Raw genomic sequence first — 14,380 nt, 5'->3', positions numbered from 1 at the left:
CTTTGTAACTTAGGGTTCCAAAGAGAGAGAGATAAGGAACAAGAAGATAACTCGACTCTTAAACCAACAAAGTGATCTCTGATTCCAAGTTCGAAGTTAACAAATGTAAAGAACTAGGAGAAAGATGGAGGAGAAGAAGAAAAGATGGTGGAATGTTGTGTGTTGGAGTGATGTCTCCTCCACACCTATATTACTTCATTAATAATATGAAAGAAATTACATACACCTCCCTAGGGAGGTAAAAGGTAAAAATAGAAAATTACAATATATGGCAACTAGTTAACAAACTAGTTCCTACAGTACCTTTACTACACAAACTCTAGCATAGGTTTCATGTGAAAAAAATGCAACTGGGTAGATTCTTATTCTGGGTCAGTTTCAGAGTTATTTTGGCAATTTATGTCCCAAAAAAAGGAGTCTTAGAAGCTTTCCCTGGTTGGACCAAATTCCTGTAATATATGGAAAATGGAGCATTTTACTCTCATTTAAGTCCAAATGGCTTAATCTTGATGGTTTCATATAAAATAATACTAGTGGCCAGAATGAACTATTTGTGTTAAAATAAATGCACTTATATTATAATTCAAAATCAAACAGTGCTAAGCTGGTTGTAGTTTAGACTTTAGATTTGGCCCTGGTATGACTTGGCATGCAAGAAAATTTGCTGAACATCCCAAACCATGGTTTGACCTTGGTTTGTTCGAATATAATTTACTTCCAGTCCATATTTCAGGATGGTCATATTGATTTCGTGCATTTCCTGATATAGGGTGTAGGAAAGAGTTGTCATGCCCTAGTGCCCAAGTCATGACTTAAAACATGGTTTACATAATCTTATATATGGAATGTTTATGGTTGCATACCCACATTTCCTAAAACATATTATTTCTGGACTATCTGTGTTTTCCCATTGCTGCTTTTAACTGCGAGGACAAAAATGGTCCCTGCCAGATGCCCTTGTGAGGCAGCATATTACCCTGTTGGCATAAAATTACTTATGGAGTTGTTTCTGTAAGTGCATTACACTTTCATGTCACATAGGAGAAATAGTAAATGACATTTGCTCCAGTGAATATGAGTTCCTTGCTTACCTATGCATCTCCATTGATTTGGCTTCAGGTTTCTTTGGAGAAGTTTTCCGTGGTATTTGGAATGGGACAGATGTTGCAATCAAGATTTTTCTAGAGCAAGATTTGACTGCTGAAAATATGGAGGACTTCTGCAATGAAATATCTATCCTAAGGTATTTACTTATTGATCCGTGAGGAGTAAGCTATTTCCTCCCAGTTTTTTCTTCTGACTCAGCTTTCTTTTGTCTCTTTTCAGCCGCCTTCGACACCCAAATGGTACTCTACTATACGTCTATACCCCATAGTTACTGAACCTTATTCTCATATTCATATGTGGTTACACATGAGAGCTTAATCTGTTGGATTCTTGGAGTTTAATTGGCATCAGATTAGATTTCTTTTTAGTTAAAATTCTCTATTTTTGTTTGTAGTTTCCCATGTTTGATATTAAAGATGACAAAATTTCCTATAAATATTTTATGTATGTGGATGCTTATTTATGCGCTCATGAAACAATTGATGCTATTTTTTGCAGTTATTTTATTTCTTGGGGCATGCACAAAGCCTCCTCATTTATTAATGGTAACTGAATACATGGAGTGGGGATCTTTGTATTATTTGATCCACATGAGTGGCCAGAAAAAGAAACTCAGCTGGCGAAGGAGACTGAAGATGCTGCGTGATATTTGCCGGTTAATTCAACCCCCTTCTATCCTGATTTAATGCTTCATATAGTACCCCTTCAATTCTAGTATACATTTGTTCAGTTTGGTAATTGGTATTTTAATTGTGATTAGGTTTGACTGATTTAGCTGTTCACTCTCTGCATTTAAATGGAATAATGCATGTAGACTTTTAAGCCATTCCAACTAGAACATTTACTTTGAGAACATAAATAGAAACCATTGTTATAATTGCCACTCTTCCAGAGAAAGGAACTAGTTATGCATGATAGCATTGATTTTGGGGCACAATCTTCAAATCCACTGAGGTGTTTAAGAAGTGCAGTGATAAATAAAATCACGGAGGGACCTAATTGTGTTGCAGTACAAGGTTCCTTGTGATTCAGAGATGCAAGTTCATCTATTGCTTGTGTATGCTTTTATACTTGCTGCATATCTACAATGCCCAAACATTTTTAGGACAGCTCCATTTTTGCTTAAAAAGTTGTGATCATCTCTATTTCAACACTATCATTACAGCTGTACCCATAGTTGTCAAGGCGTCACCTAGGCGGCGCCTTGGCGTCCAGGCGGAATTATGGGCACTAAGCTGTAATACGCTACCTTGAGTCATGAAAGGCGGTCGCTTTGACCATCTAGGCGTCACCAAGGCGGTTAAAGTGATGCCTTGGTGCACCATATGGTCAAGTCGACCGCCATTCATGACTCATGTTTTGTTTTTTGATTTTTTTAATGCATTTTATTCTTTTTTGCTTGATTTTTATTGGTTGTGTACAAGGATTTTAATATGTGCTGCTACATAGGATAAATAAGCTTTAAAACTAAAAACTTAAAAAGTCTAAACTCTAAACTCTAAAAAGTAAAAAGTGAAGTGCCTAAAACAAACTAAAACCCTCTACTCCTCTCTGCCTCTGTGCAACCACAAGTCTGCAACGGTGCAATCCTCGACTATTTGTCTCCTCCAGTTCCGGCAAGGCGGCAACAACTCGAGTACTCGACTCTTCCTGTCTTCCGGCAAGGTAAATCCATACTCCGGCAAGTCCCTAGTTTTCTTCTTCTTCTTCTTCTACTCTCTGTAACTCTGTTTTCCTTTTTTTTTTTTAAATTCTAACGCCTGCATCTCTGTTCCGGTAAATGTTAACTTTGATGCTTCTTCTTCTCTGTACTCTGTAAGTCTGTAGTCCGTAAAGCCTACTGCTGCTGCTTCTTTTTTTTTTTTTTCTTGATTAACTGCTTCCTGCTTCTTCTCTGTAACGCACTAAACTGCTGCTTCTTCTTTGGTTTTTTTTTTTTTTTGGCTTGGTTAATGGTTAATTCTGCCTGCTTCTTCTCTGTTCTTTTTTTGTTTGCTTGGTTAATTAATGCTGCCTGCTTCTTCTCTGTAACACACTAAAATGTTAATTAGTCATTTGTGATTTTGTGCTATGTCTTTTAGTTTCTTAATTAATTTATGATCTTCAATTATTCTGAATTTTTAAGTGTCATGTATGATTTTTCATTTTGATGACTGGAGGTGGCTTAAATTTAATTTTTAATGATATAAGGTATGATACTATGATGCATAATGCCATCATGTATTGAATGTTTGGGGGGGAGGGGAAAAACTAACACTAGACCGCCTTTACCGCTTAAGCGGCCGCTTTACCGCCTAAGTGCTTAGACAAGCCTCCAACACCTTGGACCGTCATGCCACCGTGACAACTATGGCTGTACCATCTAGTAATTACTAATCATAGACTTAATTCATTAATTATTGGATTAATTGGATATTAGCTATTAGTTTTGCATTAGATTCTTGTTCTTTTAATTGGGTGACAACTAATTCTGCCATAAAATATCAGAAGATAAATCTTTTTTTACTTATGTACAGTTCAGAATCAGAGTTGGGGAATAATATGACTTGTCACACAGAAATCCTCTTTATTTATAATCATAGTTGTCAAGGCGATAGGCGAATCAAGGCAGTCGAGGGGTGAAAAACTTAAGGCGCCCCAAAACAAACTGCCTGGACGCCGAGGCGCCGCGTAGGCGATGCCTAGGTGCCGCGTAGGTGATGCCTTGACAACCTTGTTTATAATAGAGTTACAACCTAAAGGGGGTAAAAATGGAAATAAAGTGAAACCCTAATTTAACTTAATGTAAGATGCTTATTACTAATCCCATGGTTCTCAATACTCCCCCTCAAGTTGGTGCAAATATATCATACATGCCCAACTTGGAGACCAGTGGATGAAACACCTTACAATTCAACCCCTTTGTAATCAGCAAGTTGGTTACCAGAACTAACAAAAGGGATACAAACAATTCCTTGCTCAAGCTTTTCTTTAATGAAGTGTCTATTGATCTCAATATTTATTCATGCAATGCTAATGGAAACCTTGTTGTCACAGTAGAGGCGCATAGGACTTTGATAAGTAACCGTAGTTCACAGATCCCTTGGGCCATGGCACGATACTCTGCTTCAACACTAGACTAGGGCACAACAGACTGTTTATTGCTTCGCCATGTGGCAAGGTTACCTCCAAGGAAGGAACAATAACCAGAAGTAGATTGTCGATCATCAACAAATCCAGCCCAATCGGCATCAGACGCTTCCAGTCTTAGATTCCCATAGTTCAAGAAGAGAATACCTTTCCTATGGGCAAACTTCAAATACCTTACTGCATCAAGGTGAGATGTCCTAGGCTTATGGAGAAACAAACTAACAATGCCTACAGCATAGGCAATATCAGGTCTAGTGTGGGACAGGTAAATCAGCCACCCAACCAGTCTCTAGTACTGTTTTCTGTCAACCGAATTGCTCGTGGCATTACATATCTAGCGATTAACCTCAATAGGGGAGTTTGCAGGCTTATATCCAACCATTCCTGTTTCATCAAGGTCCAAGACATACTTCTGTTGGGAAATAAAATTGCCCTCGTTTGATTTGGCAACTTCAATTCCAAGAAAGTATCGGAGAGGTCCTAGATCCTTTGTTTTAAACTCCATAGCTAGCATAGATTTTAGATGGGAGATTTCAGTATCATCATTTCTTGTGTTCACTATATCATCTACATACACAATAAGGGCTTTTGGGTACCATTGTTTTTTAAATTCCATCCCTGAGAAGAACTCCAAGCTGTAACGGATCAGTCTACCGTTGGCGCCCCTGACCCTGAAATCCACATTCCCGTTTGCTTTGCTTGCTGAAGTGTGAACTAACACACAATACTTTAGTTAGCTTGTACTCGCGGAATTAGGTGTAGCTATATCACAAGCTCATGTTTCTACGATCTCAATCTGTATTTACTTGACTGATACTACAAATCTCCATCAAAGTGGTTAAAAATTTATAATTGAACAAAAGCGAGGGTGGTCTACGATCAGGTGAGCTTACTGAGTTTACGAGGTGAAGGAGCAAGCGGAGGGAGCACTTTCCCCCTTTTTGAACAAAAAAGTATGGTCACTTTGGCTTTGTCGATACAAAAATTTCTGCATGGCTTTCAGAAAACGACCAAACCACGCCCTAGGAGATTGTTTGAAAACATAAAGGGATTTCCGCAATCTGCAAATAAGACCAGTAGTAGATGAGGAGGCAAAACCTGAAGGCAAGTCCATGTACACTTATTCTTCAAGATCTCCATTTAAGATTTTAAGAAGGTATTCTTGACATCCAATTGTTGAAGTTTCCACCCCAGATTTGCAACACAAGACAACATGCCCTAACTGAATTCATCTTTGCAACAGGTGCAAAGGTTTCTTGATAATCTATCCCATCGGTATCGGGTATCGTATCGGTCGGGCGATTTTAAGAGACGTATCATATCATATCGTATCGTATTGGAGATATGTAGTGATCGGTGCAGAAACGCATGAAAATGATCAAAATACACATAAAAATATACTTTTGGACACAAAAAACAATATAAACAAGCAATTTATATCATATATCATGCATATACACTAAGAATTGTGAATAATCAATAACCAAACAAGTGCGGCACTTTGAAATTGTTATAAAAGATTAAAAGATGAGATTTCTTACATGTAGAGTCACTCTATTGCCATGAAGAATGTCAGGATGCAGCAACTGATGTGAATCCACCTCTAATAGTGTCGTTTTTCACCAAGGAATGGAAGCCCTCAAGTGATTTGGGCAAAAAATTGGATTTCAAACTTGATTTTAGGGGTTTTTCCTTGGCTGGACTGGTCCTTTTTCCGCCTGGACAAGCCTCTAGTTCATATTCTTACTGGAAACACAGAAAAAGTGGCACCTGTTCTTTTAAGTGTCGAGACGGTCGAGACTTATCGATACGTATCGGTACGTATTGTTGGCAGAATCGTGGGTTAGAAAGAGAGAATGAGAGAAAATAATGACTTAGATTCATTGATAGGTAAGCCCCTCTCTTTATAATAGATGGGAAAGTTACAAAGGGACTGAAATAGACATAATTACCCCTAACTAGCTGACTCTATAAGAGCAGCAACTTAAACTAATGACATAAGAATTAAACTAACCCCAAAAGGACCAGAATACCCCCACGGTATCCTAGATTACATATTCCAACACTCCCTCTCAAGTTGGATTATACATATAAGTAAAAAGAAGTTCCAGCTTTAACTAATAAGAAAAAAAACTCCATAATAATGCTAACACGTATCGATATGTATCGGTTGATACATATCGATACATACCGATACGTAAAAAAACTAGAAAAAATGGAAAAACTTATGTCTCGGCTGTATCGATACGTATCGACCGTATCGTATTGTATCGATATGTATCGGTCGATGCATATCGATACAGTTGAGACAATTTATTTTTTAAAAAAAATAGAGACGTATCGGTATGTATCGTATCGACACCGACCGAAACCGAGATGTATCGGCCGATACGATACGATACGGACCAATACTTAATTCCTTGGTCCTTGGCAACCAGGCATGCCTTGCTCAATGGTGCCATCTGCCCTCTGCTTGACACTGAACACCCACTTGCATCCAACCAACTTTTTCCCTTCATGATGAGGGACAAGTTCCCAAGTACCATTTTTGTCCTAGGCCTACATTTCTTCTTGCATGGCAGCCTTCCATTTCAGATCTTTGATGTCTTCTTTCCAATCCTGTGGAATTGACACAGAAGACAAAGAGGAAATAAAAGCCCGATTGGAGGGTGATAAAGATTCATAAGAGACAAAATGGGAAATGGGTTGTTGTGTGTAGGAACGAACACCTTTTCTAATAGTAATGAGACAGTCATGTAAAGCAGGATCAAACACATTATCAGAAGTAGGAGAAATATTACTTGATGGTGAGGACGAATTTGGTGGAGGCGCTACAATAGGTAATGGTTGGGTCGTTCATGGTTCCCTTTTTCTTGAATCTACTTCGAGTGTAGGTTATCACTTTCGGATCTGGAACAGAGTGAACCAATGTCTCCCCCTTACCACTAGTACTGTCAATTAAAAGCTCCCTTTGTATTAGAAGCCCCCCCTGAACTGGAAGACTATTAATATCAATAACCATAGGGACAACTGGTGATGACAGCATTAAGGACATCTCCCCAATAGATTTTAGGGTTACCATTAGTGAATATCAAGGCACGGATCACGTCTAGGAGATGGCGATTTTCCGTTCAGGGATGCCATTCTTTTCAGGGTGTCCGAACACACGAAGTTTTGGGAGAGGATACCATGGGAAGAAAGAAACTGCTGAAAACTACTATCAATATACTCAGTACCATTATCACTTCGAAGAACTCTAATAGTACCATTAAATTGAGTCCTAAGCATGGCATGAAAAGACTGAAAGCGAGAAATGGCATCAAACTTACTATGTAAAAGGTAAACCTAGGTGAGACGTGTGCAATTATCAATAAATGTAATTAACCAACAAAAACCATTATGATCAACAGCCCTAGAGGGACCCCGTATATCAGAATGAAAAATCGAAAAGGGGACATCACTTTTAACATCACTAATAGGATAAGAGTTTCTAGTGTGTGTTGCAAATTTATGCACACCACAATGTAACTGTTCCAAACCACAAGCTTCAACTAAATCCGGAAACATAGAACGTAAAATATGAAAAGAAGGGTGTACCAAACGACAGTGCCAGTGATGAAGCTTTGTCAAGTTATCAGAACGGAGGGTGTGAGCTAAAGAAGGGAGTGGTACTATTGGTGTGGATTCTAAGTAGTAGAGACCATCACAGACCTGACCATACCCAATTGTTGTGCCCGTCACCAGATCCTGAAACACACAATGAGTGAAAAAAAAGTGAACGGAACAATTCAACTAACTAGTTAAATGATAAATGGATAACAGATTTGCACATAATTATGAGACATGTAAAACAAAGGAGAGAGAGGGAGAGATGGGAAGAACAAGAAACTGTACCTTTACATCGACGACATGTAACTTATCTCGGCCAGGGCAAGGAGAATAGGTACAGAAGACCTCTAAGTTACTAGTTATATGGTCGCTAGCACCAGAGTCAATTAACCATAAGGAACTGGTAGAAGAGACATGGAAATTACCTGACTGGGCAAGGTTGGAGATAGGAGAAGATGAAGAGCTAGTGGTAAGTTGTGTCATCAATTTTTGAATAGCATCTATCTGATCCAGAGAGAAGGGTGTCGTAGTAGAAGTAGCAGGGCCAGTATCGTGTTCTTCAGAGAGATGAGCCTGGGAACGAGTGCTACCTTGTTTAGGATTTCGCCCAACCTTGGGGCCCCCATAAAGCTTCCAACAAGTATCCCGTGTATGATGTGGACAACCATATTAATCACATTTCACGGGTTCCCATGTAAAAGGAGCCTTGGAAGTATCCACAGTAGATGGTGCAAGTGGAGTAGTAAGCAAGGCAGGCCTTACAAGAATAGCAGGAGGCATCATGACAGCCCGTCAATGTTCTTCAGACTGGACCAAATTATATGCCTAAAGGAGAGTAGGGAATGAATCACGCCCTAGTATCTGTATCCCGACCTGATCTTATTCAGGGTTTAAGCCGGTCAGAAAAATCATATACACGTTCCATCTCCCTCTCCTTCTAAAACATGCCTTCACCATCAGGGTGCACCATGGGAACGAGATGATAAAGTTTACATACTACCAAAGGATGGTCAGGGCAGAATAGGAGGCAGTGAGGGAAAGCTCCTTCTGAGTAGTGTTACGGACCTGATGCCGTATCTCATAAATCTGGGCATAATTCCTTGCCTATGAATAGGTTTGGAGAACTGCATCCCATAGTTCCTTAGCAGAATTAAAAAGAATAAAGCTGGGACTGACAGAGGGCTCCATAGAATTGAGCAGGAAAGACATAACCAGCGCATCATTGGTCGACCATGTAGAAGCAGCACTAGGATCCGTTGGCTTTGGAGTGTCTCCTGTAATGAGGCCAGAGTAGTTGTGTAACCGGAGTGTGTGAAGACATGCCCGAGACCAGGTAAGGTAGTTCTGACCATTCAGTTTGATGGGGCCAAGTTAGAGAGTGTGATGCCCAGTGTTATTCGTGCGACCAAGTGAGTGCCCCTCAGTCATACCAGTAGAGGATGCACCAGTGGAGGTAGCACTAGTAGGATCATCAGCCATAGTGAAGGGCCATTCGATAACTAGAGAAAAAGGCAGCAAGAAAGGCACATCGACCTAGGCAAGGCGAAGCAGCACCGGCAAGAGAGACCGGTGGAAACTGGGAAGGCACAACTACCTATAGGGTCGCAGCAAGAAAGACAGGCAGCACCGGCGACTAAAGGAGCCAGCGGAGAGGGCACAACTTAACAGACAGACACTAACAGCTTGGGTCTAATTGTAATAAGATTATACGTGGTAGGGGAGGGGGAGGAATGTTTAATTAGGGCAAAGTACAGGGGAGGGGTCAGTAAATTTATCTAAAAGAAGTGTTTTTCTCCATTTGGTGCTTATCCATGTAGACTTGAATTTTATGTTTGGTATCACAAACAGCTGACTATATTTTTGTTGGCAATTAAGGGGATTGATGTGCATGCACCGGATGAAAATAGTTCATCGGGATCTGAAAACTGCAAATTGCCTCCTGAATAAGCATTGGCAAGTGAAGATCTGCGACTTTGGGCTTTCTCGAATAATGACAGAAATTCCCATGAGAGATTCCTCATCTGCAGGGACTCCCGAATGGATGGCTCCTGAACTCATACGCAATGAACCGTTCACAGAGAAATGTGATGTGTTCAGCCTTGGTGTGATAATGTGGGAATTGTTCACTCTAAGTAGACCATGGGAAGGTGTACCAGCAGTGCAGGTATGTGACATAGAGGTTCACTTGTGTTCAATATTCCATGTGGACTTTAGTTGGATTGTAATCTTATTTTCATGTTCTCCATTGTTCAGGTGGTTTATGCAGTGGCTAATGAGGGATCACGGCTAGAGATTCCTGAAGGTCCACTGGGCAAGCTTATTGCAGGTCTGTCAGCTTTAAAGTTTTGTTCCTTTCATATTCTCTCTGCTAATTTTGCAGGCACTAAAAAATTTTCAATCCTGATTGCAGATTGTTGGGCAGAGCCAGATGAACGACCAAGCTGTGAGGAGATCCTCTCCCGCTTGCTTGATTGCGAGTACACTCTCTGCTGATTTGGTTTGTTTTTGTATAGGAAGCGCAGAAGAGGGGTTTTATTTGTCAGTTGCAAGTTGTAAATTAGTTAATGTTATATTTATTCAAAGAACATTTCATTGCTAGTTTTTTGGTTTCCTGTAGCATTGTGGCCTCCCTCTCCCTAATCTCTGAAGAGTGGGTGCCATGGAAGTTAAAAATATCAAGCTTGAAAAAATATATATCAGGATAATCTGAAAAAAATCTGACCATAATTCTCCAGGGAACAACCCGAATTTTATAGTTTGAAAACTATAGAAACTGTTTTAAAGGGGGAAAAAAAAGGAAACTGTTCAGAGTTTCTGGAGCTGAGGCTCCCTTCTGAAGACTGATGTAGTGCCATGTAATCCAAAATGACGAACACTCAAAGCACGTCAAATATGACTGACTAAAGAAGGGTGTCAGTTTGAAATCGGAATCTAAAGAGTCTCGAAGCCAACCCATTAAAATCTGTACCTGGACTGTCCAGACGAATTTGGATTCTGATTTTGTAACAATTAATAAAAAATTTTGGGACAGGTTTCCCAATGATTTCAAAAAATTGAAAGACCATAACTAGAGCCGCTATGATCATTTAAAACATACATATAACGCAAGTTATTGGGGTTATGATGCTAAATTTTCAACTTATTTGTATGCTTATTGGGAATGGAGATTTCTCTTAAAAATATTTGGTTTGTGTGCTTAAAATAATTGTGTTGCATGCTATACTTATTCTACATTTAACCCCCTACTCAATGTTTCTTTATTGATCTTCTCTGAAAAAAACAAACTCGCACCTCCCTTTCTCCCTTGCTTCCCTCTCCTAGCCCCTCCGGAGCTGTTCATACAGCAGAACAGGATTTCATGTGTCATAGCACCAGAAATTGCTCAAGTTGTTAATTTGGGTAAGATCGATCTCTATGACAACCTCTTATCTGGATCTATTCCTCTTGAAATTGGTAACTAAATTAATCAATTCCTGCATCAATTTCGTTTACTTGAAATCTCTAAATGTTCTTGATCTGTCAAACAACGAACTGACAATGCTTATACCAGAAATCCTCTATGAATTAACTTTTCAAACAATCAGCTCTCAGGTCTAGTTACCCCTCACTTATTAAGGGAGGTTCAGTAGAAAGTCTTTCAGGCAATCCAGGTCTCTGTGCTTGTCTATCATAATTTATCTAATCAAAGTTCCCTGCCTATCTACAAATTTACATCCGAAAGGGGGTGAACTGTATCTGGGAAATTGAAAATTTCAGTGGTAGGTTGTAATAATTGTAATTATCCTATTTCATTGAGGGAGGGAGGGACTTGGTGCAATGGTATAAGTTTTTCCATTGTGACCAAGTGGTCACGGGTTTGAGTCTGGAAACTGTCTCTCTACGAAAGCAAAGGTCCTCATGCACTGGGTACATCCTTTATCCTATTTCATTGATGTCATGGTGGACAAGAACAAGCACTTGGAGCTGCCGGCAAAGGATCAATTGTTCCTAAAGAGGGGTTTAAGAACATCGTCGAGTTGTACTACTATTTTTCGAGTTCTAATTTGAATTTTTTGGTTTATGAATACATGCCAAATGGAAATCGATGGGATGCACTTCACTAGGATGAATTCTATTGGACTAACCAACCCGACATTAGATTGTATTTTTTTTTTTTTTTTGGGGGGGGGGGGGGGGGGAAGATGAAAATATATAAAATAAATGACAAGAAGCCTTACAATGACATTTTACATCGAAAATAAAAATTCAACATGTACTTTTTCCCTGTATTATTTTACCTAGATACATTCAGGCAGAGCCTTGATGAGGAAAAAGATTATTTATTAGAGTGGTGGAATCATGTGGCACTGCAACTCTTACCTGCTGACTTTACAAAAATTGTAGTGGTGGTTGTATCTTGTAATTTTCTTCCATATCTCAACGGGAAACTCAGTTTTCTACACTGCTTGTCTGGAAATGATGTAGCTTCACAGTACTTGTCTGCCAAGCAAGCCTCTTTGCATTCTCTTTCAGTAGTGGATGATAGAATTGCGTAATATGGATTTTCTTCCCATTCGGTGTTCTTCAACGTAGACATTGTTTCGTTTCCACAATCCTCATCATTTAACTTTCGCTCGCAACCCAAATTATGGTGACTCTCATCTTTGAAGCTGAAACCGGGAATACAGTCACATAGGGCTGTCTTATTCATGAGAGTACAATAAGCATTCAAACCACAAATGCCCTTGGGTTTACACTTATCGGTGGATGACTCCCATTTGATCGACCAGTAGTAACTCTTCTGATTCACATTAATAATGGAATAGACTCTGAAGATCCCATCGATGTCGATCGTCATACGGTAAAAAATCATCCCGTTGACGGAATTTCCACCGGTGAATAGATTATAGATAGTTTTACCCTTCCTATTAACCAAATAAAGGTGACCATCATCATCAAGATTTAATGTCACATTGTCACCTTGACCATTCGTACCTGTTGCCCAATATGATTTTGGGATTGTTTGTGGATTTTCATTTGGGTATTGAACAAGGTTGCCGTCACTTTGCATGTTGAGCTTAAATATTCCTGTGGAGTGATCGGTTTCTGATAGACTAGAGAACAGCTCATGTCCTGCGAGTAGACGTTGACCTGGCAAAAGGGTATCTGTAGGGAAATCAAAACTTTGCCAAAAGATCATTCCGCTTGAATTATATAGAACGACATTACCGGTGTCAAGCATGGAAGCCCAAGAAACCGACTGTGAGTCGTCCGCAATAGATTTTGGTTCGTCTTGTGGTATGCGTTTTGTAAGGGTATTTATGTAATATCCCATCATATGTTCTAATATAATTCTACTTGTATTAATACTCATGTTGTGAGGGGTAATCTAGTAATTAGTCTATCTGACCTAAATCCTAGTTTTCCTATAAATATTAACTGGAGGCAACAGTCGGTATTCCAAACTAGATACTAAGGGTGTAATGCTTTAAGCAATCGTGTGCTTAAACCTTAAACCCTAATATGTTTCAGGACCAATTTACCATCAGTGGTAAGGAGCAACGTGGCATCGGTAGAGGAAGATCGATCATATCTCGATTTGATGTCCATACGACTGTATGTTCAGGTATTTGGGCAAACCATATTCCAATGGCAAAGCTATTTCCTTGTGGGTAAAACCCAAAAGCAAATTGACCAGAAGGAGAAAGCCACATGATGATGATGATGAATTGGTTGAGGAAGGGGACAGGGAGGAACCTAAGCTAATGCTGGATGATCTATGATGATCTGCTACTACTGCAGAAATATAAACTAGTGCAGAGAGGAGTAGAAACACAAATGTAGCAGACGCCATGAGAATTTGAAGAGATCGAGTAGTTTGTTGGTTGCGGTGATTTACAATACGTAGTGGTCTCTTTTTATAGTTACTGACATTAACAAGAATAGTCAAGTTTAATTGCGCGGTTCTGCCATGAACGATTTCTTCAGAGATAGGTAGAGAGGGGACTCGGTCTAAATAGTTCATTGAACGACAAAGCGAAGACTGTGTCAATCATGTCAAAATGATCCTTGGAGTTGGTATAAATAAAATTCATATAAGTAGCTGTACAGTTGGTGTCACCTTGATCACTGAACGTCATGGCAATGAATTAAGGTTACCTGAAGAACCTTCTGTGCACGTTATTTAATTAGTTTTCAAACTTATTTCGAAACTTGGAAGGAACTGAGCTTGCTGGTTACCAAGTCGGTCTTCTGCACAAATTTTACACTCCCAACTGCAAATTCTTTAAACAAGAACCTCAATGGAAAGGAGCCATGTAAAATATTGGTTATTGGGAAACTTTCTCCATTGTGTCGTAAGTTGGATTTTATTTCTTTTTATCTGGACAATTCAAACCTGACTTTTTCTTGTTAAAATAACAGTATAAAAAACACCGAGTACTAATTATACCTCCTTTTCTCCTGGCTCCTATCTTTCCATATCTACTCCTACACTTTCAGCTTTAACCGCGCTTAACAAAGACCATTGAACATAAGGTAAGGTTCCTTCGGACGA

At 39.4% G+C, this 14,380-nt stretch overlaps 2 protein-coding genes across 3 annotated transcripts in view; one reads left to right on the top strand and one right to left on the bottom strand.

The window, feature by feature from the left end:
• The window catches only part of LOC122640036 (probable serine/threonine-protein kinase SIS8), an 87,856-nt gene extending 77,413 nt beyond the window's left edge, over positions 1 to 10,443 (top strand). For both annotated transcript variants that reach the window (XM_043833133.1, XM_043833132.1), the window contains 6 exons: positions 1,120 to 1,243; positions 1,327 to 1,346; positions 1,606 to 1,762; positions 9,721 to 10,009; positions 10,099 to 10,171; positions 10,256 to 10,443. In XM_043833133.1, coding sequence (XP_043689068.1) covers positions 1,120 to 1,243; positions 1,327 to 1,346; positions 1,606 to 1,762; positions 9,721 to 10,009; positions 10,099 to 10,171; positions 10,256 to 10,338 — 746 coding nt within the window. In that variant the 3' untranslated portion in view covers positions 10,339 to 10,443. The remainder of the gene's footprint in view (positions 1 to 1,119; positions 1,244 to 1,326; positions 1,347 to 1,605; positions 1,763 to 9,720; positions 10,010 to 10,098; positions 10,172 to 10,255) is intronic.
• A 1,738-nt stretch (positions 10,444 to 12,181) lies between these two features.
• On the bottom strand, positions 12,182 to 13,066 carry LOC122638736 (G-type lectin S-receptor-like serine/threonine-protein kinase LECRK2). Its single transcript, XM_043831586.1, has one exon. The coding sequence runs from the start codon at positions 13,064 to 13,066 to the stop codon at positions 12,182 to 12,184; it is 885 nt and encodes a 294-aa protein (XP_043687521.1).
• Between the last annotated feature and the right edge of the window lie 1,314 nt (positions 13,067 to 14,380).

The sequence above is a fragment of the Telopea speciosissima genome, chromosome 9 (genome assembly GCF_018873765.1).
Source record: "Telopea speciosissima isolate NSW1024214 ecotype Mountain lineage chromosome 9, Tspe_v1, whole genome shotgun sequence".
Taxonomy (NCBI): domain Eukaryota; kingdom Viridiplantae; phylum Streptophyta; class Magnoliopsida; order Proteales; family Proteaceae; genus Telopea; species Telopea speciosissima.
Note: the sequence above shows the minus strand (reverse complement) of the source record. Positions and strands in the feature narration are given on the sequence as shown.